Here is a 26,353-nt window from a genome sequence, read left to right as displayed (position 1 = left end):
ATTAGTGCAGCTAGTCAAGGTATCTCAGTGAAATGTTGTGTTGGGCAAAGCAAAAATGGTAATCCTGCTTATGCCAGCACCAGGCTGAGCTGCTTTGTAGAAATTGCTTTGTTACTGCACCATATTTAAACTAGGCACAGTGTCATCCTTCATGTTAGGCAGTCTGTGAAAGTCCTACAAAGCACGCTGAGTAGTGTATTATTCTTTAATACTGCCCCAGGACCAAGAAGCTCCAGTCCTGCCTGTAGGCATCTAGCACAAGGTGTTCAAAACAATGTACAGTTCAGTGCAAGCTGTAGAAAACCAACATTGTTAAACATTAATACAACAGTGTCCAAGGAATTCAGATCTAATCCTGCAAATAGCGACACGATCTTAGCAAGCAAGCTGTTAATTGTAGCAAATGCCTCCCGAACTACGTGGCATGCACTTCCTTCCGTGAACACTAGGCAAGTGTATAAAAACACGTCCCTCGTGTCCTTTTTGGTTAAAATTAGCACTTCTGAAGTGAAAGACAGATACAGGCAAGTGAGTTGCAACTCTCGGCTTTTAGTCACCTTAGCTATGCCCAGGGCTCCTACCACTTTTGCTATTCATTAAAAAAAGAGAACCACGTAGTATCAAGGAAAGTATCGTATCCTTTGGTGGCTTGGGATGTGAATTGGTGGTCAAATCCATCCACCAGCTTTGAACCCTGAACTGCCCAATAGCAAAGTAATTTTGTGTTAAATATATCTCTCCTCCAAACCCCTTAGAAACGTTGATCAAATATATTGAAACTGGAGGAAAAGTAATGCTCTTTTTTCTCTTTTAAATTGTGTGTTATTATAGAGGGCAATGTCAGTTTTGAACAGAAATATTCTGCACTGTTTTGAGAAAATAAATGTTAGGCTCAGTTCACAGCCTTGAGGAAGAAAAATAAGCCCTGCTACAAGGACAAAAACATGATTATTTTATCAGAGGCTTTTTCATACAAGTTGGAAAACAGCTGTACTGCACTGGGAAACAAAACATGATAGATATTTGAATAAAGATGAGTGGGAAGTACAAAGGTCAGGTCTGGATGTGACCCTGAAACTGGATTGCACTATTTTGGTTCAGCTAGCGACAGATTTGGGGTAGGGAAGAGGGTGATATTTTGGTTTTGGGGGGTAAAAAAAGTAAAAATAATAATAATTTTTAAAAGGCAACAAAAAACCCCGAAGTGTCGGTTTCGACTTGGATATTTAACACCATCACCGCAGCCACGTTTAATGCAGACGCTTGAGGGGGGCTTGTTTTCAAGGAGAGCATTTCGGCCCCAGCGCTGCCCGGGCAGCACAAGTACCTGTGCCCTGCAGCCTGCGGGCGCCGCAGGTTTCCGCGGGGTCCCGCGCCCTCCCGCCCCACTCCCCTCCTCCGGGGGGCTCCCGCCCCGTCCCGGGACGGGGCTGTCCCAGCCCCCGGCTCTCCCTACCCCCGCCGCAGGGGCCAGAGCGCCGGCTCGCAAGGGGTTAAGCCTGTGAGCACCGACACTTTGAGGGGGAGTAGCCGAGACCAAGCAGCAAAAACATCGCAGCACATTCCTGGGTAGTCCTCAGCTGCCAGCATCTGATTAAAACCATATCTCTCGCTGTGAGTGGCTAACTAATCTCCAAGCGAGGGTACAACAGAATATTTAACCGGGCCTCCCAGTGCCCGCCAGGCTCCCGGCTGCAGCCACCAGATCATGCACGCAGCGGCACGGATCTAGCCTGTAAGTAGCTTTGCCAGCGGGACTCGGCTCCCGCAAAGCCCGCAGACGGGGGCAGGGAAGGGGTTGCTACCGGCGGCGCGGCTTTCGCCCCGGAGACGTGACAGCCGGGGGCTGCGCCGGGGGGCTCACAAAGAGCAGGGCCGGGGCTCGCAGGGCCGGGGCTCGCAGGGCCGCCCGCCTCTCCCCGCGGTCTCCAGGCGCCGGCGGGGCTGCGCTTGGCCTCCCGGAGCCGGCGGGGCGGTGGCCCTGGCCGGGAGCCCGTGGGGTGGCCCCGGCCCGCGGGCTCGGCCCCCGCGGAGGGGTCCGCGCTGCCCCGCGGGGGAAAGCAGCGCGGGTGGGCAGCGGGGTCCCAGCCCAGGCCCGGGGAAGCTGCTGCCCGCTGCGGGCTCGGGCAGGGCCGGCGCCCTGGGGAGGCTTTGGCGTTGTCAGTTTTGTGTGTGGAGAGCAGGGAATTAAGGGGAGGGGGGGGGGGGAACACCCTGAAGAAGCCACCTATAAACACTGTTTTTCACATCAGCTACATACAGGAAAGAATCTCTGTGGTAGCAGATCAGAGGAAAGGGTTAGGATGCTGAGAAGCCCGGGTGGGTTTTTATTTTGGTTTTCGGTGGAGCACCCTCGCTGAGCACCCCCTCTGTCTGCTGGCGACTCTCGGGATGCTCCTTCTGTCTGTAGTAAATGGGTGTAGTTAAAGATGTCCAGGATTAATGGGAATTAGTCCTCTTCCTTGTCAGAGAAACTGACTTCTCAGCTGGTGAGACTTAATGTCTAATGGTCGTTATATGATGACACGTGTGTTGGGGTCCTGCCAGTGCTCTGAGCAGTAAGATAAATGCAGATGTTGCCAATATAGCTGGATTTTTCTGTAGCAGAGCTTTCACCCCTCAAATAAGCTGAGGCTGATTACTTGAGCACTTAGCAGGGAAGCATGCAAATCCACTGTTGTTTGTTGTTTGGTTTTTTTTGTGGGTTGAGGAATTGTTTTAATCTGCCCTTAATGAAGGTAGTGTGCCTTAGAAGGCTACATTTTAGCCTGAATTGTCTTCCATAATTTCCATAAACAAGGGTAGCCAATTTTGACTACATACGAGAGCATGTAGGGTTAGATTTGGCTATTATATGCTAAGCAATGGGCACAGGTGTGCATAGGGATGGGAGCACCTGTGTAAATAGGCAACACAGAGATGTAGATTCAATTAGGAAAAAGTAATTAAGAAGCTATGTAGTCTAGCTGGCTGTGAAAACTGACTGGGTACTGGTAAATTGAAAATATGTCCTTGTGTCCAGTACTAAGTTAGGCAGTTATAATGCTAGCAGGTCTTCAGGTCAGCTTTCATCAGGTGGTGGGAGAGGCAGTAGGTGGCTAATTGGAATCAGGAGGAGATCTTTTCAGCTGAGAAGGGGATTGTCTGAGAGAGTCATCCACCATCTCTGTTCAAAGATTCACTGCAGTTGCATCCAACACAGTGATTTTGGAGGTGTAATTTGGTTTCCAAAATTCCCGGAATGGTCTGAGGATGTGGTCAAGTCTAAAGCAGAGACTTATATTAATAGTAACTCAGTGAATTTTTCTATTTAGAGTGGGAGAACTGAGTGATAGAAATGGTAAGGAGGATATGGGTGCTGAATGAACATTGGGTGAATCAATCAGAACAGAGGCTTAACTAGCAAGCCTCATGACTTGAAGTATAGGAAGGCTTAGAGTGAAATGGTGTGCTTGTCACTCTAGATAGGAGTCTGAGAGGATGGCAAGAGCTACTCTGATTGCCCTGTAACTTATGATACTACTCATCTCTTGTGCTTTTACTTCAAATAAAGCTATTGGCTGAGCACCAGAGGTTGTACTCGGCCATATCAGTTGGAAGGGTGGGCCAAATGCCAAAAATCTGGCATCAGTTTCCCTTTGTGAAGGTAGAGATGGTTATCCATTCTAACATGTACCTTCTGCTACATTTCTAAATATTTCTGTACGTATGCAGTACACAACCCACTTTCTCCTTGAGAAGAGGATTACTTGTGAAAGTGCCTGCATAACCCTATTGATGGACACTGCAGACCTGGATATGCTTCTTGCTTAACGCCTTTGCTTCATAAGCAGATATGGAAAGAAGCAGGTGAATGTCTTGTATGCGAAGGATGGCAAAAAGAGGTCTTAGACTTTTGTCCGTGTGGGGGAGCAAGTAAGTGTACTTAGTGTAAAGAAAGGGGGAATCAAGGGCTGGTGTCTGGACAGGAAGTTTAGGATAAAAAACATAGCTTGAAATATGAAGTAAAAAAAAAAAAAAAAAAAGGCATAATATGCTGAAGTCATTGAGTAGTTTTGGAAAACCTACAGATTTTTTCTCTGCTATTGATTCTCTTCTGGTGAACTTTACAGTGCTAGGACACTTGTGTGACCTGCTGGGTTAACCCAGTTCTTGGGAATGTTTATGGACTTTGTTCAGCAAGGCTAGCAATATGTGAGCACTACAGAAGCATGAATTTGTTCGGACAATAAATTCGACATCCAGAGAAAGCCAGCTTGTTCTGGAAGCAGTACTGATGGTGCAAATCCTGCTTGCTGACTAGATGGTATCAAGAGAAGTTATTAAGAGATTGGATGAAGGTAACTTGTAATCTGCAAGGATTTTGAAGATAAACCTAGATGTGGCATGTAGACTAAAGGATTAATAGTAGAATCAAAACTAACTGCTGGAGAGGGGAGGAGGAATTGTAAGGTATCTTAATGAGCTTCTGCTGTGAAACACAACCAAGCAGCATAAGCCGTTACTCCTCTATCTCGGTATGGACCCCACAGAAGTACAACTTGAGGCTTTGTTAGGAGGAGCACAAAGAGTAAGGTGTCCAAATACCATAACAACAAAACAAATTGACTTTAGAAACCTGGTTTTGAGGCTGTATCTGGGTTCAAAGGTCTCAGGATTATAAAGAAGTTAGATGAAGCATAGTGGCAGGTCTAGTCAATAAACAAGAGGTACCAGTTTCAACAGGATTAGCTTGTTTATACAACCTGGGTAGCAGAGTGCTGAACAAAGTGTCTTCTCCCATCAAACTCATGTCAGCCTTGGTGGATGGGGGCATAGACAGTTTCAGTTTCCCCTTTTCTGAAAGTGTGTACCTTCCACATGCTGTGGAGTGCTTGAGGATGAAGTCTCAGCTGAAGTGCCCTGCAGATCTTTACTCCCAACTATCTGAGATTTTTATTTTTTGAAGGCTCTAATACATCTTCACTCCTGGTGCTCGTCAACTTAAATCTCAAAGCTCAGACATGGAGGCCAGTTAAGGACAGACTGTTGGCCTTGGAGCTGAATTTCTTGCTGTTCTATCAGTTCATATTGTATCCTTAAGCAATAAGATGAGAGCTGAAACACTTGATGAGGATTATGTCTTGAACAGAACAAGTAGGTCTGAGAGGCAGAATTGCAGACTTTTACCTTGGTCAGTCAGGAGGCTTCATGATAGTGTCAACTAGGAACTAGCTCCTCCAGCAAAGTGTACTGAACTCTCAATGCTTATGTGCCACACAACAGTAAGCCTCCTCCTGCGAAAATTATGGCTAAAATGCTTTCTTCCCAGGAAGGGGTGAGACAAGTTGGGAGTACTAAGCATATAGTGTTAATACTGCAACCTGTATTTCTGCCTTACAGATATCTTCTATGCTCCCTCAGAACAGGGTTTGTGCTTTAAGGGAAGGCACAGAGGTTGCTATATGAGTAAGAACTAGTTGTCTAGTAGCTTGAATAGCAGATCTATTAGCAAACAACTGCAAACTTGACTGATGGAACTAGAGCAGGATTGAAGGCTGACCCTTGTTCTTGTATGCTTCTACGGGATGTGGGCATCCCTATAAGAAGATAACAAGACCATTATAGAGACGGAAAATGAGAGGACCTGGTCAGGATTACTTTAGGGTAGGGATTCAGGAGTAATAGTATAGACTTCCTCTAATGTATATCACAAGTGTGTGTAACTGCAGTTACCAATATGAAAACTTACTGCAGAATAGTCATCTGTGAAACTTGACTAGCTGTTTAGTAGGACAGCTATTGAAGGAGCTACAGTGGAACCCTGAAAATCCTGGTTATTCTTTTTTTAACTTCTGATAGAGATCTTTCTGTACCACCTTTTAAGATTTGTGTCTTGTTTAGTTATTCATTGCCTTTCTTGCTGCATATACAAGGGAGAGCGGGGGCCTTGCTAATGACTAATCCTGAAGGCAAAAGTTACACTTTTATTAAACAGGATGCTTCATAATACCTGAGGACTTCTGCTGTAGAAGAGCCTGCCTTCATAAGGTGCAACAGAATTTTCATCATTCTAGTGACATGTCATGAACATAACCTGCATCTGTTACAAGAGAGAGTTTGAAGTGACTCCTGTGACATTGACTACTACAGCAGTTTCAGTAAGAGGTGACACTAGCTGGGGGCTAGGTGGAGGGGTCCTCAAATAAGGACAGGTTTTGGCTGCTTGTGGGGTTGTCAGACGGGGTAAGTAAACTGCAGTACTTGGCACTGTAGCTGTGACTATATAGTTTTAGGTTTGGTGAATGAAAGAGTAATAGAGCAAAATCCTGTTGCTCATACAGAGACATTTGTGAGCAGGTATAGAACACTTGCAGTTCATCATGGACTACGCAGAACATGTAATCTCTTTCAGTACAGCTTGCACACACCCAGGCGGTGAAGAGGGATAGCTCTGCCAGTGCTGGACAGTTAACAGCACACAGCTGAAATAATCTGTGATAACAGCTTCGATATGTGTCAAGTTCCTGCTCTGAGGAAAGGAGTGAAAAGCATGGTTATTGGCAGTTGTCTTTCACTATAGCAAGGAAATCAGAAACAGTACTCCTAGGCAAGATGGAGTTAGGAATACAGTTGGAAATTAAGTGTTTGAGCCGTTGTCTAGTTTAAACTAGTTTGCATCTAAGTAAACACCAGCTGCCTTGATTAACAGCTGCTTTGCTTCCAGGTTGTTTGGTATGTCCAGTGAGTCTCAAGAAGTAGTATTGACAGGCAATTGAGTGGTGTGCACTGCTAGCACACAGCTTTTAAGTAGGTACGTGTTGCTTTCCTAAGCAATAGCTAGAAAAGGCAACTGAACTGTGGCTCAGTAGCCACTGAATTATGAGGTTTCAGCAGTGGAAACTGGGGAGAGTGGTATGGAGGAGTGGCACGTTAGCATGCTGCAAAGTATGCTGTCTTTCTGGAAGTCTGATATGAAGAAACTTCTTGTGGATTATCTCAGTATATAATCTAAGCGTAAGCCTGTGTTACCCACTGAATAGCTTTCAACCAAGAAAGCATACTGGGATATCTGTCAATCTCTTTCTAAAAGAAGAGTCTGAAATTCAGATGCTGGTATTGCTGGTACTAAAAGTGAAGGGGTTTATTAGTTCATTTCTTAGATTGAGATTGGAATGCTAAATGCTAAACAGAGGTTGGGAAGGCTGCTACCAAGACTTGTTGCAAGATGTTACATTATTCCTTGAACAAATATTAATTGGAGATGGGGTAGGTACGTGTCTGTTCTTTACCTTTGGACACTAAAGTTCCTGGCTAAAGAATAACTCTATCAGACTATGACAGTGCTAGTTCCCTTCACCTTGAGATGCAGTCTTCAGGGAACCAGGCAGCACAAAGCTTTGTTAGTCAAGTACAGTTTGTTTAAATTGATCATGACTTCTGAGCTCTCTGTTCTAATATTCCTGCACAGCTGTATTTATTCCAATGAAAAGTGGAAGAAAAATCCAAAATAGAGGTACTATGGTAGCTGGGTTGAGAAGTAACTAATTATCCCATCAGAAATTATGTGCTCAAAAGTACAATGGTGAAAAGTGCTGGTCCAGTTCCATCACAGAGTGACCTGTTCAGTTCCAGCTGCTGACCTAGTGATCTTCATTTGGCTATGATTCTAGTGATTCAAGTGTGCAGATAACACTTCTGGGAACTTAATTTTAATTTCTATGTTCTTGCTAAAAGCCAACAGCTCAGAGGAGACTGATGCACTGGTATGATGAGAACAGACCGTTCTGTTCAACTGATGAAACAGCAGTTGGCAAATTGGCTGAAATGGTAAGATATCTGGGTATTTTCATAGCCATGATCTTGCTACCTGCAACAGTACACCCAACATCTGTAGATGATATGACTAATTAAAGATCTACTTTGCTATCAGTACTGGGGAAAAGGAGCAGCATGAAGGAGAAATTCCCGGAGGTGTCCATTACCACACTTCTATCACACTAAGCAGCTGAATGTTACTTTTCTGTTTCTCATTACTGGTTGTGTGTGATCAAGACAGCTGGACTACATGCAGTATCCTGCAATGTGTAAGCACAACTGTAGCATACTTCAAAAGGGTGTTTTTGTTGGCAGAGGAAGCTCTTAGCATAAGGCTGCCTTAATATCTCAGCACAATATTAATCCATCCATTAGATGAAGGACAGAAAGTCATACAGAGCTTAAAGCAAGTTGCATGAGAAGTTCCCTACAGTAAAATCATGTTAATCTGGAAATATTGTGGTCAACAGTCCAAGTGCTTGGCTTAACTGAAGTCATTATGCCAAGCAAGTGATCTCTTAACCGGAAATCATGTTTCTGGTTCAGGCTGTAGATAGTTAGACAGTTAAGGCTATTTGAACCTGAGCTGAAAATACTGGTCTTGATTTTCCTGCTATCAAAGAATTGCAGGAGCAGCTGAGTGATGGGAATATCACTACTGCAGACCTTACTGATAGAGGAAATTGCAGACAGCCTCACTTGTCAGGCAAGGTAGGTCAATATCCCTTTCAGTTGTATTTCTTACAAGACTAACCATGGGGCCTTGGGTTAGACTTAGTAGTATAAGAACCTGGATTTAGTCATCTTTCTGGCAAAGGATGCTGCTCTTGCATTCCAGACATGGCATGAAGTGGAAGGAAACAAATCCCAAGCTGTCTATGATCTCTTCTACCACTTGTCTTCAAGCAGGTACTTGTTATGTCTAAGTGTGAACAATACATGTCAGGCTTAATCTACCTGAAAGGCTAGTATTGTTAATGTGTTGTATACTAGTCACTGGCTATGCTAGCTCCTAACAGAGTAATTTTATTATTTTAATAGAGGAAACAAATATAATGCTTGCATCTGAACAAGCAGCTGGAATTTTCCATCTAAATCATAGTAATATTATGTCATGTTACAGAAGGTTTATTCAACCTGAACTCTTAGACACTGTCAGATGTTAGAGCAATGGGTGTTCTAGTAATGAACAAAATACTTATGATATTTTGTTTGACTACTCAGCATGAATGACCCTGTTTAAAAGGCAAAAGTCTGAATAGCACATTCATGTTTTTGATTTATTGACGCATGCCTAGTGCTTCTTAAAGCTACTTGGGGCTCTACTATTGCATCAGGAACTAGACAGAAAATGTGGTAGTCAGTTATGCACATGGAGCTTTGTTAGATGCAAAGGTAAATCAGTCATACAAGGGCTCACACAAATGCACTATTATACTTCCTATGTGGGTAGAATTCTGCTAGTCAAGATAATTCATTATTAGTAAATGTATCTGGCTTTACAGATTTGACTTGCTAGTCATATGTATTGCTGTTTAGCCTTTTCTATTTCCTCAGCCTGAAAAACTGAAGTCTTGAATTCACTCAAGTGGACAGCTTGTTTATCAGCCTTCTTTAGATAGCTCTCCTGTCATTAACTTGATGGCTAGAGAAAGTTCTAAGGATATGTTGTGCAGGTCCTAATACAACCTTCTAACCAGAAGGACTTGACTAACTCCTCAAGAAGGTGGGGGAGAGGGAACAACCTGCTTTGGAAGCATGTTCAGCACTTGAACTACAGCTGTGCTTCCGGTACTACTTCATCCTAGCAAGTTATATAGCACTTGACAATAAAAGCTTCTCTTGTCCTCTTCTGGCCTCTCAGATTCTAATTTGAGGTTAATATTTACATGCAGTAACCTTTCAAGCTGAATCACATAGTGCATTACCAAGGGACAAAGAAGGAGCACAAGCTGTGAAAAAGACAAGGTATTAAACTGCTGAGCAGGTGTTTAGTTTATTTGCTTTGCTGCTGAGTTTTTCAGTGTCACTAACCTCTTCTCAGACAAGCTTTCATCAACATTGAGGCATCTATCTTTATGTGAGGGGAAAAAGCCTGTCTGTTGGGTTAGGATTATTGTCCAGGCTTTAAATCCAATGACAGACTGCAGCCATAAGGAAGATTCTCAATGTTCTGTGCACAGGACAGAAATATAATCATTAAGGGTAGCTGTCATGTTGGCCCCACAATTATCCCACAAATAAGGGATAATTGTGAAAGCATCTCTTAAGGTAAATGAAATGTTTCTCAACAGAATTGTTTGGCATGTGCTTGAAGTCTTGCTAAGAAACAGGTATTTCAAGGGTGACTTATCACTACCAACAATTTTCCTTGTAGGGAGTTCAGAGAAGACATCAACAGCACAGTATGCACAAAGTCATAAGACTGACTTTCTCAGGGGACATGTGTGGAAATTAAGTATAATGCTTGAATGTAGAGCTGTCTGACTTGAGACAATAGGTAACAAGGCCTTACTTCAAGGCCTATGTGTGGAGGACATAAAATGGTGTGTATTTAGTGATACAGGCAAGCTTGGGACACTTGTTCCAGGATAGCAACGTCCATAAATCTGCAGTCTAAGATTTTTGAATAGTGCATGTAGCATAGTAGTTAAAATGGGCAGTACTATTGCATAGCAAGTAATTAAGCTGAGGTGATAGCAACAGACTTAGGTACATGGAGAAGATTCAAAAGCCATCACTTCAGTCTGCTGGCATATGTTGCTGTGGGAATTATCTTATTCCTCATTATGCAAGGCATGGTTGTCCTTGCATAAAAGCCCATGCATCTCTAACCCTGCCTTACTGCTGGCTGGCTCTTTTCAGATGAACTCAGAACTTGAGTGTAACAGAACAGTTCTAGTCTCATGTTGCCTTACTCCTGCAGTCTGAGTAAGGAAATACTAGAGGAATGAGTAATGTGAAAAAGAGCCTACAAGCAAGTGCAAGAACTACAAACAGAAGATTTTAGCTTCATTTTAGCTACTCGCATGTAGAGCACATCAGCACTTTCTGTTATAAACCAAACTGAAGTGTGACAAAGCCCTTATGCAGCTTTAACCTGGGTCTAAAGCACAGAATCCAAATTTAGTTGTGGATGAAACTCATGTATGCCAGATTAGATTACTGCTAGCTCAAACTGAATAATGTTGCTTACTCTTGCCCCAGTGAAATTGAAAGGAAAAGCTTGAGGTGGTTTTGTGCTAGTCATGTGGCTTAACTAAGATGTCAGGAAGTTAACTATATAAAATACAAACATGCATTCTTAGTCTCTCAAATTTTCTTTTTCCAGAGGTAGGATTCTCAAAGATGCTGAGCTCTCCAAAGATAGGATAAACAACTGTCATACACTGTGAACTCTCACCAGGTGAGCTGAGCTGTGCCAGACCTCAGATAGGACAGTATGTCCTGTAAACTGGCCAAAAAGCCCTCACTCACCTTCTCAAATTGCATTGCTAGCACTGAGAATGAGATTCTCCATAGTAAGACTGGTATTTGCAAGGATGCAGCCAGACTTGTGTGCATCCCTGCTCATCTTACTCCACCTTGGGATTTTGTGCTGTCAGTCTCTACAACTAAGTGATCTGGCTTCCATAGGATGGAAGTGCTTAATGTTTTCAACGGGCATGCCTCTTTTTAGCACTGGTGCAAATATCTGGCAAAATCCCTGTTGGCTTTAATAGTTTTCTCCCTTGCTCCTTTGGGCACTCAAGCCACTCTTCCCATGATAACACTTCCTAAATTACTATAGCTTGCTATAGCAACTCTAAGACCTAGTTTTACTCAGAACCACTTGACATTTTCATAGAGCACATTTGTTCCCTTGCATCGGGTGTTCCCTAGCTGTGGCCTGATAAATTGCTTACAGAGGAGAAAAGATGTAGTTGCCAGAGATATTTCCCATATTAACACTTTATTTTTTTATTTACTTGAGCGATGCTAAATGCAATTTACAATCCACCTGGTAAGTAGCTATATCTAACTTTTTGTGTACTAACAGTAAGTTCCCTAAAGCCCTCCCTGATGGCTGAATGGAAATAGAGGCCTTACGGGTGAAATTCTCTCTTAAAAACACAGGAATTTGTGTTCTTCCTAGGTTAAGAATCTGTGCGGCATTGATGTCCATTAGTCTGTTAGTGGCAGACTGGATGAGTCTGTCTTGTAGATATTGACTTAGTAACTGAGACAAGAGGGGAAGGCAGGATTGAAAGCAAAGCCTTGAAAGGAACTTCCAGGTATTGGATAAAGAATTAGGCAAATGCAAAATGGGCTTTTGAGAATTACAAGCTTCTATGGCCAGAGGATATGCAATGCTTCAGCACTTGTATCTGGGTACATGGTGTCTCAAATGGTGTGCTGGATAAAAGGGACTAACTGAAGCCACTGAAATATCTCAGACAGAAGATTCATAGAACAGTTTCTGTAGCAGATGTAAATGTCCAGTTCTTTCTGGCTGGGTATAGATCATCTTCAGAATGTAGGAGTCTCTCTGTTTGGGAAGAGCTTCAGCTGTGAAGGAACAAAATGTGGTGACTGCAGACTATTTTTTTTTTTAATGGATCTTGTATCTCAGAGGCAAAAGTGTTTCATGGCATAGGGTTAAGAGAGTTAAGTCATACTAGTCCATAGTTTCTGTTTATGTGCAGGTTTTCTTAAATGTAAAGTTACTTGATTACTGTTAAGGTAAGGGTGTGGGAGTTTTGTTGTCTTTTTCCTGGAGCAGTCTTATGTGCAGCCTAAAGAACTTGTTCACTTTTACCTGTTGGGTGGTATAACATCAGCCTTATGCTAATTATAGGAACCTGAAAAAAATCTGTCTTCTTTTGGGTATTCTGGTGTCTTCTTCATGGGTGTTTGGAACAGATCCTAGAAAAATAGTTCTTGCATTCTCTCTTTTGCTACTACAAAGACTCATCTGGTAGTGCTGAAGGAGAATGGAGCAAAATATCTGAAGTTCTATAAATAGCTTTAAAGGCTAAAAAGCTAACGGCTGACAGATTAAACAAGGTGATGCAAGTACAGCCTGTGGATATAGGTCAGTGTGATCTACTGATTAGGTATTACTGAGGTGATGATTCATCACCTAATGGCCATATCTTTGTAGCCTTAGAGGAATAATCAGGGAGTCAGACTTCTATATTATCACTACTAAAGCTTTCAGGCATTAGTGGGCTTTAGTGTTCCACAGAACAAAACTGGACTAACAGGTCAAATAAGAATATTTCTTCTTCAAGGTAAAGCTTTAAATCTGCCTACTAATTATTTGGATTTTTAAAAACCACAGCAAACATAGCTGGCCATCACCTCATCATGTCTACTGAAGATGAAACTAGTACTATCAACATCCCACCTGAGCAACACACTCCACCAAAAGCACAAAATTCAAAGAAAGAAAAAAAGAAAGGTAAGAAATGCTTACCTCCAAACCCCTCCTCTAGTCAGTGTCCTTTATCTTTTGCAGTTGCCTGAAACTAAGATCACTCTCACGGCATAGTTAAAATAACTGAGGTTTCAAGCTGACTGGAAGAGTGAGTAAATAAGCTAGAAGACAAGCTTTTAGCTTGAAAGATTTTTTTTTTCTAGCTTTAAGTTCTAAAGCTCTTAGTTTGCCTGTCAAGCTCAGCAAGTGAGACATTTAACAAGTTAGGAAAGCCCAGTGAAGTCAAAGCCTCCTGAGGAGGTGATCAGACCTAGGATGATCCAGGTAGCTCAGTCTGAACCTGAATTCACTTCTTCCCCTCCTTCCAGAGAGGGGGTGATGTGCTGGGCACAGATACAGATTCTAGTCCAGAGAAGCTAGAAAACTCACTTCATGAGAATTATTGTAGATGAGATAATAGAGTTTTTGATAGATTAGGTCATGTAAATGTAATCACCTTCTACAGAAATGCATGCCTTGGTATGCACTCAGTGTTGATCATGCAGAGAATAAAAGCAGTTCAGAGAAGCAGTGGCAACAGCAGAAATAGCAAATTCACTAAAATTCCAAATTATTACAGGAATAGACATACTAGGGCTTATTGTAGAAATGATGGTTCTGATAGAAAGTTTGAGCACAGGAAGGAGGAGATTATTACACAATAAGAAGAAATGTGATTGTACCAGAACTGGAGGCTAACCATCTGAAAGGCTTATTGGAAATAACGTATGGTCATGGGAAGGAAGTACCATTTCTGCTTGATGTTTTTTGCTTAGCACTTATATCTGCATGGTTGTTGCCTATAAATACGTCAGTATTTTATGTGGCAAACAGTTGTTTTGAAGTCCCCAAATATTAAGCATTGGGCTCTGCTCTTTGAACTGAGGCCAGATTCTGTAAGAACACTGTGACCTTAAAAGAATAACTATCTTGCAGTTCACACAGTATTGGAAAGACTAAGGGTTGTTAGTCAGCAATACTCAAGGGACAATTTTAATATGTACATACATGGTACAGTTTTTAAAAGGTTTCAAAGCCACTATGTAGATATTTCTAAAATAAAAAAAATAAATAAAAAAAAAAAATCCCACAAACCCCCCAAAAATTTTCTCTGTTTCCAGGACCCGAAAAGACTTATGAATCTCTCTTGGGCAGATTCAAAGGTGATGGTGTAAGATACAAAGCTAAACTGATTGGCATTGATGATGTACCAGAGGCAAGAGGAGACAAAATGAGTCAGGATTCGATGATGAAACTGAAGGTAAGGGCTTCAACTGGCACATCAGAAACAAATCTTGGGTACCCTTCAGAAAGAAGATCAAATGGTGATTTTGGCATAACCTGAAATACAGCTTCCTGGTAACAGTAATAACAGTTATAACTCTGTGGTCAAAGAAATGTGTTACCCAAATAACTTGGAACTACTCCTTCGGGTCTCTTTATATGCATTCAGTGTGGATGATATTAGTATGAGCTTGGGTTTTGAATGGGGAGAGGAGAGCTCTGTGCAATTGAACACTGACCTCAGAGCACAAGTTGGCATCCTTTGGCAATAGTAGCACCAAGAGATATAGATAATCTAAAGAACAAATGAGATCTTGCAGCAACAAAAATTATTCCATCTGGAACATTCATAAAGCTTCAATCAGGCCAGGAAAGCTGGTAAAGATGCTGCTACTTCAGCAGTTCTGTGAGCTAAGATAAGTTTGAAGCTCCAAAACAATTACAGAGGGAACACAGTCTAGTTCTGAGGTATCACTTCAAACCTACTCAGGCATATGTTGCAAGAGGAATGCTGCACTAGCTGCACAGTTGCACAGGAATAACTACGTTAGTGCTAGTACAGTCACAGCCATCAGTCCATGAGGAATGTAAGGAAATTATTTAAAGCTCAGTCTAGCAGAAATAACAATAATACTTTGGTATTAATAATTTTTAGGGAATGGCAGTGGCAGCTCGTTCCCAGGGTCATCACAAACAGAAGATCTGGGTGAACATCTCCCTCTCTGGTATCAAGATAGTAGATGAGAAAACTGGGGTAAGATACCATTTATTCTCTTACTGTGATTCTTAAAGCAAGTGAAGTGCTGGGAAGTTAGACCAATCTGAACTAGGTTACTTAATGGCATCATGCTCTCCTCCCACATATAAAAACTGGCTTGTGAAATGGGTTGTAATGTTGAAGCTTCTTGCCAGAAAGGTAACTACATCCTATTGCCATTAGTCAAAGGCAGCCTGCTAGCAGTCTCCATCATTCTACTACATCTACTACAGAGAACAGCAGCTATTGTGTCTCCAGCAATTTAAACCAATAGCTATTCTTTTCTAGGTCATAGAGCATGAACATTCAGTAAACAAAATCTCCTTTATTGCTCGGGATGTAACAGACAATCGTGCTTTTGGCTATATATGTGGAGGAGAAGGCCAGCACCAATTTTTCGCTATAAAAACAGCACAACAGGTATGGTTTAGACACCCTTTCCACTTGCTATGAGTAATGGTATTGTTTAAACACCTAACATGTGATACAAGGGTAGTGTTTTGCTGGTAGCCGTATGAGGCACAGGGAGTTACCAGTACCTTCCTCCTTGAGGAAGGCATTAGGAAGAGACTGTATCACCAAGGGCTTCTATCTTGTTCAGCTTCTCTGTAGTCCAGAATAAAAACATTCAAGTAGCCTTGCTTGCTATGATTAACCTTTCTTGACGTGTCGGTGCACCATGGAAGGTGTTAGTGAGCTGAACAGAGATATTATCATAGAATTGTTTTGGTTGAAGAAGACCTTTAAAATCAAGTCCAAGCATTAACATAGCATTACCAAGTCCAGCACTAAACCACATCCCTAAGCACCACATCTACACAGCCTTTAAATATCTCTTTGGGATGGTGACCACCTTCCTGTGCAGCCTGTTCCAGTGCCTGTCAATTGTTTCAGTGAAAAAAAATATCTTAATATCCAATCTAAACCTCCCCTTGCACAACCAGAGGCTGTTTCCTCTTGTTCTATTGCTTGTTACTTGGGAGAAGAGACCAACACTCACATTGTCATGGGCTTTCCTATACAGTGGCTATTTACTGTCAGTGAGAATGTTAATTATTTAGTCAAATATCCAGATCTTCATAAAACCACAGAATGGTTTGGGTTGGAATACAATCACTTTTCCTGTGGAGTTAACAACAGTTCTAAGGTGGTTGTGCCTCATTATCCTTGGAAACTCTATAAGCTCTCTTGTGTGAAGACTAGACAGTCCTTTAAACTCTTGCTTTTCTTAATATCTCAACTTCACTCATGCACCATTTAGGCAAGTTTGGCTTGCTGCACAGCTTCAGTAGAAGCCCAGGGAGCAGTAGTACGTGGCCTGAAATCAACATTGTTTTTCAGGCTGAGCCTCTAGTTGTTGATCTTAAGGACCTTTTTCAACTAATATATAATATGAAGAAGAAGGAAGAAGATGACAAGAAAAAGGTAAGAAAATTACAGAAACTGTATTTCTGTGTAGAAATATGGGTTGGTTAAGCTTTGGCTTGGCTTTTGGACTCCTTAAGACTTGACACTAAGGTGTGTCTCAGTATAGGATCATTTAAAGCTCTTGGTTGGTAGTTGTACCAGCAGTTTGATTACCTCCTAGATCTGGTCAGCTCTCCAAAGTGAGAGGCTTTGGATATTCTACATGATGTATAGCTACTAAAAGCCTTCTTTTCTTCCTTAGTGTGAAGAAGCAAGTAAGACTGAGGTAAGTCACACCGACTCGGCCTCCCTCGATTAGGTATACTGCTGCAACACAACTAGCTTTTACTTCCTTTATACTGCTAGCATTATGGAGACAATGTTAGGCGCCCAATTACAGTGGAAGTAAAAGGGGCCCAATAACTAGTACTGTGTAGTGAGTTCCCTTATGCTGCTGCTTTCCATCATTTCCTCTTTGAAGCCTGAAAGTCCCTTGCTTAAGGCAGGTTTTGACATTCCAATTATTGCTGACACTGCTATCCATCTATTACAGGAAGGTAGTGAAGCACTACCTGCTGATGAAGCTGACAAAATGAAACTGGTAGGTTACATTTTAAAATTTATGCTGATAGTAATAAGGATTGTATAACTGACTATCTCCACACATTGTGTGGAAAATGCAGTATTTATACATGTGCTTAGAGTATCGGCGTAATGCTTGATTCTTGATCTTGCAAGAACTCTAACAGGTATTAATTCTTTCAATATTTCTGGTTTCAAGGGAGTTGACCAGATGGAGTTGTTTGGGGATATGTCGACACCTCCTGATATGAGCAGTCCCACAGTAAGTAAAACTTAGCTGTCTTGGATCTTGCTTTGAGAACAAACTTAGTCTTAGTAATAAGATCTGGTTTTACTTTATTGGTTTCTGGTTTCACTGAGACATCTGTCCAGCTGTTACCAGTCTACTAGTGTCTTAGGGTTGTAATGGTATCTGTAGTAACTAGAGTAATGTCTTTCTTATCCAGCAGAGTTCACTTGAGACTGTGTGACAGAGATAATCCTGTATTGTTTGTCACAGAATCATAGAATGGTTTGGGTTGGAAGGGACCATAAAGATCATCTAGTTCCAACCTCCCTGCCATGGGCAGGGTCACTTTCCGCTAGACCAAGTTGCTCCAAGCCTCATCCAACCTGGCCTTGAACACTGCCAGGGAGGGAGCATCCACAGCTTCCCTGGGCAACCTCTTCCTATGTCTCACCACTGTCACAGTCAAGACCTTTTTTCCCAATATCTGATCTAAATCTACCCTCTTTCAGTTTAAAACCATTGCCCCTTTTCCTGTCACTACATTGTAAAAAATCCCTCCCCAGCTTTCCTGTAGGCCCTCTAAAAGTACTGGAAGGCCCCTATAAGTCTCCCTGGTGCCTTCTCTTTTTTGCTAAACAGCCCCAACTCTCTTAGACTATCCTCACAGGGGAAGTACTCTAGCTCCTTGATCATCCTTATGGCCCTCCTGTGGACCAACTCAAACAGGTCCATATCTTTCTTACGCTGGGGGCCACAGAACTGTACACAGTACTCCAGGTGGGGTCTCATGAGAGCAGAGTAAAGGGGGAGAATCACAAACTGTGATCTGCTGGCTACATTTCTTTAGATGCAGCCCAGGATGCAATTGGCTTTTCTGTGTGAATGCATCTTGCCAGTTAGTGTTTGGTTTTCCATCCACTATTACTTCCAAATGCTTGTCCACAGAGCTGCTCTCAATCCATTTTCCACCTAGCCCATACCCATGTTTGAGATTGCCATGACCTATGGGTAGGAACCTTGTACCTGGCTTTGTTGAACTTCATGAGGTTCACACCAACCCACCTCTATAGTCTGATGTCTTAGAAATGTCTCTGCTGCTGTGGGAGCTATTACCAAAACTCTGCTAAAGATCTTTAAAGCTGATACTCATTTTAGGGATAAGTGAATTCTTAAGTCCCTCAGAGTGGACTCCTGGCTGTTCTAAATGAGTAGCCCTAGCTCAAGGTGTGGCCTAACTCTGTAAAAGTGAGTGAAAAACATGTCATAGTTCAGTATAACTCAAAAAAAGCCTATGCACTTATTCTGGCACCATGAGCCACGATCAGCCACGATATAATCACTGCCTTCAGTCCATCTAATAACCATCTTATCTTACTGCCTGCTTGGTAGAGAGGTGACATGTTAATACCTTCCACCAGCATATAGCTCTCCAGTCTTACTCAGAAACTGGGACTGCAACTTTGAAGTCTCATTGATGTAATGTGGTTTCATAACTTCTCAAAACAAAAGACTAGAACTCAAACAGCCTAGGTGTAACTAGTGTTTTATGTCTGTAGTTTCTAGGCTGTAGAACAAGCATTTGACATTTAACAAATAAATCTTAAGTGCTTTTATCATTGAGTTTATGAAACTAAGTAGATGTGATTTGACCACAACTAGTAATGTTTGTCTTAATGGCTTATAAGATGAAGCTACAGTGCAACTTCACTGTGATGTTGAATACATTGAATTTTTATTAGTATAACATATTGGATACTAGGATCTCTTTGCATGAGCATGTAAGTTCTTGAGCATGTAAGTCTTACATAAAACTAACTTTTTTTCTTTCTGAACAAATAGGAAGCTAAAGAGATCCTGTTAGTGGATCTAAATTCTGAAATTGAGACCAAACAGACTTTTGTAAAAGAGGACCTCTTCTCGAATGACATCGCAACCTCTCTTCCACAACCAAAGCTGCAGACACCCTTCTTGTCTGAGGGTTCTTTCTCTGCCAGTCTCACCTTCTTTCCCACACCTAATCCAGACCCCTTCCGTGATGATCCTTTTGCACAGCCAGAGCAATCATCAACACCTTCATTTGATTCTCTGAAATCTGCTGATCAGAAGAAGGAAACTCTGAGTACCTTGGCATCGGTGGGTAATGGTACTTCAAATGGTGATATTGACTACTTTGGTAAACAGTTTGACCAGATTTCTAATAGAACTGGCAAACAAGAAGTACTGACAAGCCAGTGGCCACTTGAGAGTAAGTCTCCTGCAGCAAGAACGCTAAATGGGGTACCCGAGAGAGAACAGAATGGCTTTCTTAAAGGCCCATCAAACCTGTTTGTGGAAGGTCCTTCCAAAGAAGTATCTCTGCAGAATGGAGTAAAGCTGGATTCTGAAAGCAATTTCCAGCTCATGCCACATGAGTCTATAACAATTAGCCCACCACCACAAAGTACCAAGCCAGGAAGAGGAAGGAGGTCTGTCAAGGTGAACAATATTCAAGTAAATAATTAAAAAATCAAATAACATGCATGCTCTTATTTAGAGGAGCCGGGTGAAGGAAGCTTTTCTTTGTACTGTGTAGCTGGCTAAATAGCTTTACAACACATTCACTTCTACCTGCCTTGCTTGCTCTAACCTGTTTGCAGGCTTGGTACATTCTAACATTCATGAGTGCTTCACAGTAGCTATGTTTACTAAATTATATACTTTCTTCCTTAATGCTGCCATACTCTGTAAAGGTCTGGTAAGTATGCTGCTTTGCATATTGACACTTGATACAATGCCAGAACCTGTTATGATAGCTGTATGCCCATCAACCTGTGGTTTTGTAACAGCAAGGTAGTAGTGCTTACAGAAACCTACGTCGTTTCTCCGTACTTGCCTACTGCGGGCAATCTCACTGACTTGCTTGATTAGAAACAGGGTGGCTCTGTGTGAGATGCATTCATCCTGCATTCAAATGATTCAAAACTCTATTGCTGACCTTACCATAACTGCAGACATCACTGCAACTGAGCAGGAATGTTTAGGGGGGGTGGGGGGCATGGAGGTCAGAGGAGAAGCTCATTATAATAGCAAATAATTCAGTCACTAAGTCTTATTCTTCTGCTGTTGACTTGTGACTACTATGCATTGTACCTACTTAGTGCCATGCATCTGTGTAGACATGATTAAAATGGTGAGGCTAGAAACTCTTGATCTCTAAAGTATATAGCAAAGCACTCCGCTCTAACTCAAATGAAGGCTTGTAGCTCTGGGCTAAGGAGGCTTGATCATGCTAGCATGTGTTCTGCCATGCCATCTCACAAAGTGTTATGTTGTTTCTTTTCTAGACTGCATCAAATGATTTATTTAGCTCAGACTTCTTTGTGCCGACTGCAGAGAACCTTAGCTTGACCCCAGTGTCACAAACTGGATCTGTGTCTTCTAGTCCACTGGACCTCTTCAAAACAAATCCTACCGTAGCACCTCCATTGGCTGGTCTAGGTTAGTTCAAAAAGTGAAGGTCTTGCTCCAATCTAAGATATCTGGTGACACCAAAACAAGAAGTTTTAGTTTTCCTTTACTTCATGTGTACTGCCAGGCCCTTTAATCCATGTGTTGTCTGCCCTAAACTGTTAAGTTATGTGACTAGAGGTCTCAAATCTGCATTCCTTAACTGGAAAAGTTTTTTTTTGCTTAAACTTTGACACCAGATTGCTGCTTCAGGTTCACAAGATTCAAGTGAGCCAAGTACAACTCAGGAGGCAATGGTAACACTGCTACAGAATCTTAATAATAACTTACACACTAGTAACTATACAGCAAGTGCATCTGTCATTTCTGTGCTAAGACTAAGTATGTTCCTCCTTCTGTTATACGAACCTCAATTCTGTTCATTCAGGACTGAAATTGAGCAAATGAAAAAAAGTTAACTCCCTCATCTCCTCTTCCCCTCAATTGACGTGATTTTTAAGTGTAAATCAACAGATTTTTGCAAACAGTACATGAAAATTGTTTTGCTGGTATCCTCAGTGGAATTTATACACTTCTGCTTGAGGTCTTCATATCACTGAAGTGCTGTAACAAAAATCTCCCCCCTCCCAGGTGGCTTGTCAATAACTTCATCACCATGGAGTGTACAGACACCTGTCTTCACTCAGGCAGCATCAGTCTTTCCTGGGTCTATGATGCCTGCTCAGCCTACAGGATTTACTCAACCACTTGCCTTTGGCACTCAAGCAGCTCCAAGCTGGAACCAGCCTCCATCTTTTACTCCAGCAGTTACTCAGTCCTCTGGTCTCTGGGCACAGCCAGCACAAGTTCCATCTAGTCCATGGGCACAGCCACCCAGTGCTGGAAATCCCTTCCAGAGTAGTGTGTTCCCATCTTCAATGCTGCCTGCTCAGACACCATCTGTACTGCCCTCTGTGTCAACAACAGCTAGCCCACCTCAGCCACCACCTAGAACTGTACCTCAGAAAGAGCTCTCCAAGAAAGAGAGTGATGCTTTTATTGCTTTGGATCCACTTGGTGATAAAGAGATGAAGGATGTCAAGGAAATGTTCAAAGACTTCCAGCTGACAAAGCCACCTGCAGTACCAGCAAGAAGAGGAGAGCAGCAAAGCATTTCAGGTGCTTCTGGAGCTTTCAGCAGTTATTTTAGTAGTAAAGTTAGGCATTCCTCAAGATAGTACAGATTATGACAGGGAAGCTAGCAAGCTGTCTGCCAGAATGACTGGGAACATCTTTTTTTCTTTTGCTTGTATAGTTGCTCAGGGATTAGAGTAGCCAATCTCTAGTCTCTTCTGATAGAACTAAAAATTTTATTTAACGGTTACTGAAACAGAAGGTTGAAGGACTGTCTCCCTTAATGTTGTAGAACAGATCAGTGTCAGTGGGCAAACACTGACACCTAGTGCTTAAACGGCTTGGGGTAAACTAGGTGTGTTCAATCTTTGAAGTCCCATCTAGTGTCGTGAGAAACAAGCAGGAAATAAAAAGGTCACTCAGAGAAACTTGTGTAGGTTTTTTATCTAATGGGATGATCTTTGGCATTGCTATACAGGCAGAGCTGAGTAGTTGTTAAGCTGTTAAGTGGTTCTAACAGTGTGTCTTTTCCTCAGAACCGCCAAAGCCTGTTCCCCGAAAAAGTGTTTTGCCAGCTGATAGTCTGTTTGAAAGTGAGGCAGACAATTCCAATGACTCATCTGTAAGTAGTAATAAATAAGTAATTATAAAACCCAACAAAATAACAACAACAAAAAACCCACAAAAACCCAGCCTTTCTTCCTCCTTAACAGAGGTGCTTGTATTTGAGCGTGGCCTTAGTTCTGGCTTTAGAGGCCATGGAACAAAACTTCTTGCATATCTAAATTAAAATTTAATCCAACAGAGATAATTTGTTTTAAGAAGGCTGACAATATATGTTTCCATTTGGCTTGGGTCTATAGCCCAGTTCCCCAAGCTGCTAGCCCTAGTAGGAAGTTTTTCAGTATTGGCAGCTTCTACAAAAGAGTGTAAAATGTAGCTGCAGAAGTCTTCCACTTAGATTATACTCACTGTTCTGCGGAGCAGACTGGGTAGGGCAGACTGTGCATCTCTCTTGCTGAACAAATGGAGGCTCCCATGTTCAGTACCCCCTGAGAGAGGTTGTCATTCAATTTGGGACACAGCACTTGAAGTCCTTGGTGAAAAGCCTGGATGAATTCCAGAATACTGACTTAAGACATCTAGTGTTTGGCTAAAACAGATCTCATCATGACTACACTGGCTTGGCTCCAAATGAATATTCGGTAAGCACACATGGCTTTTCTGGAAGGTATCTTAGGCCTCAAGCTAGGATAACTGCTAACATGGCTTGAGAGCCCTTTTCTCTTATTAAAGCAGTAGTGTTAATGCATATTAAGTAGGGGCCCTGCAGTATTCTTTCCAGAAGGGGCTTGAAACAGGAACTAGGTGATACAGCCATGGAGCGTAAACCTGGTGAAACCTGGAAGCCCACTAACAGCCTGTGTCTCTTTCCCTAGAAGGAATCTCAGAAGCCACCTTATGATCCTTTTGGTGATCCTTTTGGCAACCCATTTGCATAGATCAGGTAAGTCCTCCACTAATAAGACAACCTACTTTATTGTCCAAAATGGATTTGGAAAACCTTTGGTAAAGAGCTGGCTAAAAACAACACTAGACTAATGCTTCTCTGAAGTATGGCAAATAGTCCCTAGAAGAACACTTTTGGTTAAGTACCTTTACTTAGGCTTGTACATAGCTGCATTCTGGCTAAGCCTAGCCAGCTTTACTTTCTTAGAAATAAAGATTTTATTCTTCCACAGACTTAAGTCTCAAGGCCATAATAGATCTACACTTCTTTTCCTTGAACAAAGTTAATGAGTATGTGCTGCAAAACTTAGAGGTGCTGACTATATTCCTTCAGATGTCTCTTCAGGAGAGTGCTAGCACACAATGACCTATACAACTTTCTGAAGTGTAATCCCCTAAATAGTTGTAAGTTGTACTCTGCAATAATTTGAGTAAAAACACAGTAAGTAAGGGTGGTTATGAGAGCTTTTGTTTTTAGAAATTATTGTAACTCAAATTTGCATACCATTGACCAGAGAACATGAACTGTCAAGCTAACAAATACATTCTTCTGCCAAACACTGTAGTCCTCTGAAATGCTGTCTGGTTTATAACCAAAGAAATGTGTCACTATTTATTGTTTTAGTTTTGTTCTCAGTTGGCTCTAAGCTAACTTATGCAAAAAAAAAACTAACTAACTTACAGCCATCCTGACCCTACGTCCTTTTTGTCATACTAGGCATAACCGGACAAGGACAACAAGAATAACTGGACCTCGTCTCAACGTGATTTTTCTGCATGTTTCACTTTGCTGTCTGCCCACTCTTGTTGCTGTTCTGTGATGTTTGTGATCTAAAACATATCCAGACAGATTTAAATATGAACCCTCAACATGATGTGAAGATAATTCAGGGCAAAGCGAGTAGTCCAATAGCATTGGACTTATGATGGAGACCCAAATTCAAACTGGTGGATGTTAACTTTACTTTAGTTCTTTGCAAGAATGGATTAGCAACACCATGTCATGCATCTTGTAAACACAGTCAGCACAATTTCACTTTGTGTAGCACTTGGCTGTCCTAAAATACAGGAACTCAATGTACCTGGGGAAGAAGTGTTACCTTCACATAAGGGAAATGAATTAGTAGCTGAAACTCCACACCTTAAACAACTAGGTCAGTTGCCTGTTATCAAAACAGCAGCCAGTTGTAAAGTTAAGTGGACACTACTCAGTTCTAATTGGTGACTGAAGATATTACTCGATGTCTGAGCCACAAAGATGTAAATTGTGATAAGGAGAAAAAAATTATAATAATCCAATACTTGTCTATTTAACTAAGGTAAAAGTATCATTCTGCCATAAATGTGTAATAACTGGAGTCTGTAATGGAACTGCTGGAGTCCTGAGTACTAGAGATCTACACTATAGGGTCTGAAACTGAAACACTTCCTGCAGAACATTGAGGTAGTCATGGACACTAACTGTTGTCTTGGTGCTCATAGGGCTTTTTTTTCCAGGGAGGGAAACCTACCAGGATTATTTTGCTGTTAGGGTGGCTTGGCAGATAAAGTGGAACAAGCAGATAAGTTTCTTGCATATATCTCAGTAAATATCACTGATGTTGCCCAGTTTGAGTTGTCACATGGTGTACTGTGGCATGTTTCCAGCATGCTATAAAAAAAAATGACAATCATGGCTTCACTCCATGCCTAGATTTCTTGAAGGGGATATAACACCTCTGTGCCATTAATGTGAGACAATCTTGAAAACTGTGCCTTTTTTAAAAGAACCTCTTTACTAACAGATCTTTAAATCAGTTGGTTATACCTGACTGTAACAGCTACATTCTTGGCCAGTGGTGATGACTGATGTGCCAGAGGTTTTTCTATTAATACTAAGTATAAACTTGAAGTAGTATCGTTAAATCAAATGTCTAAGCAATTGCTGAACTGGAGAGCTAAGAAAGTCAACTTGAAATCAGCTTTAGTACCCAATTCAGCCAGTAATGCAATTAGTTTTGTATATAAACCTCTTGCACTTTCTGTAATTCAAAAAAAGCTATGAATTTAAATATTTGTCTCAAACTGGAAATGTAGAAACTTATGGATGTTATATGAACTGTAGTATCTCAAGTGATGTTTCCTAATGACATTAAACAGAAGCAACTCTTCATGCCAAATGAACATCAATGTGGCGGTTGATTCTGTAGTGTATAAATCAATCTTGTGGACTAGTTGACACTAGGAGTTTCAGAGCCTGCTAAGAACTGTTTCTCACAAGTTCTTATTCTAGCTGTTCAATAGCTAGGTATTAAGTCTCTCTGTAGTTTCTTGCATCATGCCTGTTCAACAAATGCTGTCCCACAGTAGAAAAATAACATCCCCAGCTGACCTAGTAAATAGTCACTAGAAGCTCATCCCATTAACTGTTCAGCTGGACTTTCTCCTACTGAAGATACTCTTTTGCTCCCTTTCCCAAGGCCATGGAAGATGGGCACATAAATTGTATTATATTAAGAAGCTTCATTAATCACACAGAATCACACAGAATCTTATGGGTTGGAAGGGACCTTGAAAGATCATCTAGTCCAACCCCCCTGCCAGAGCAGGGTCACCTACAGCACATCACACAGGAAAGTGTTCAGGCAGGTTTTGAATGTCTCCAGCCAAGGAGACTCCACAACCTCTCTGGGCAGCCTGTTCCAGGGCTCTGTCACTCTGACAGAAATGAAGTTTTTTTTCTGATGTTCACATGGAACCTCCTGTGCTCCACTTTGCACCCATTGCCCCT

The 26,353-nt window shown here is 41.8% G+C and overlaps 1 protein-coding gene across 3 annotated transcripts; it reads left to right on the top strand.

The window, feature by feature from the left end:
• The first annotated feature begins 1,549 nt into the window (after window positions 1-1,549).
• Window positions 1,550-25,742, top strand: DAB2 (DAB adaptor protein 2). Of its 3 annotated transcripts, none has more exons than XM_051643229.1 (15): window positions 1,550-1,735; window positions 13,121-13,240; window positions 14,377-14,516; window positions 15,195-15,293; window positions 15,585-15,716; window positions 16,638-16,721; window positions 16,966-16,989; window positions 17,257-17,304; window positions 17,485-17,547; window positions 19,354-19,989; window positions 20,838-20,991; window positions 21,592-22,119; window positions 22,611-22,696; window positions 23,517-23,581; window positions 24,302-25,742. In XM_051643229.1, exons 2-14 carry the CDS (start codon window positions 13,147-13,149, stop codon window positions 23,574-23,576), a joined length of 2,148 nt encoding a protein of 715 aa, XP_051499189.1. In that variant the 5' UTR covers window positions 1,550-1,735; window positions 13,121-13,146; the 3' UTR covers window positions 23,577-23,581; window positions 24,302-25,742. The 3 variants fall into 3 exon arrangements, with proteins under 3 accessions (XP_051499189.1, XP_051499186.1, XP_051499188.1); XM_051643226.1 differs by having other exon boundaries at window positions 23,514-23,581; XM_051643228.1 differs by lacking the exon at window positions 1,550-1,735 and adding an exon at window positions 11,185-11,203 and having other exon boundaries at window positions 23,514-23,581.
• Window positions 25,743-26,353: the final 611 nt, after the last annotated feature.

This window comes from Apus apus, chromosome Z (assembly GCF_020740795.1).
Source record: "Apus apus isolate bApuApu2 chromosome Z, bApuApu2.pri.cur, whole genome shotgun sequence".
NCBI classification, from domain to species: domain Eukaryota; kingdom Metazoa; phylum Chordata; class Aves; order Apodiformes; family Apodidae; genus Apus; species Apus apus.
This window is presented reverse-complemented; position numbering and strand designations above follow the sequence as displayed.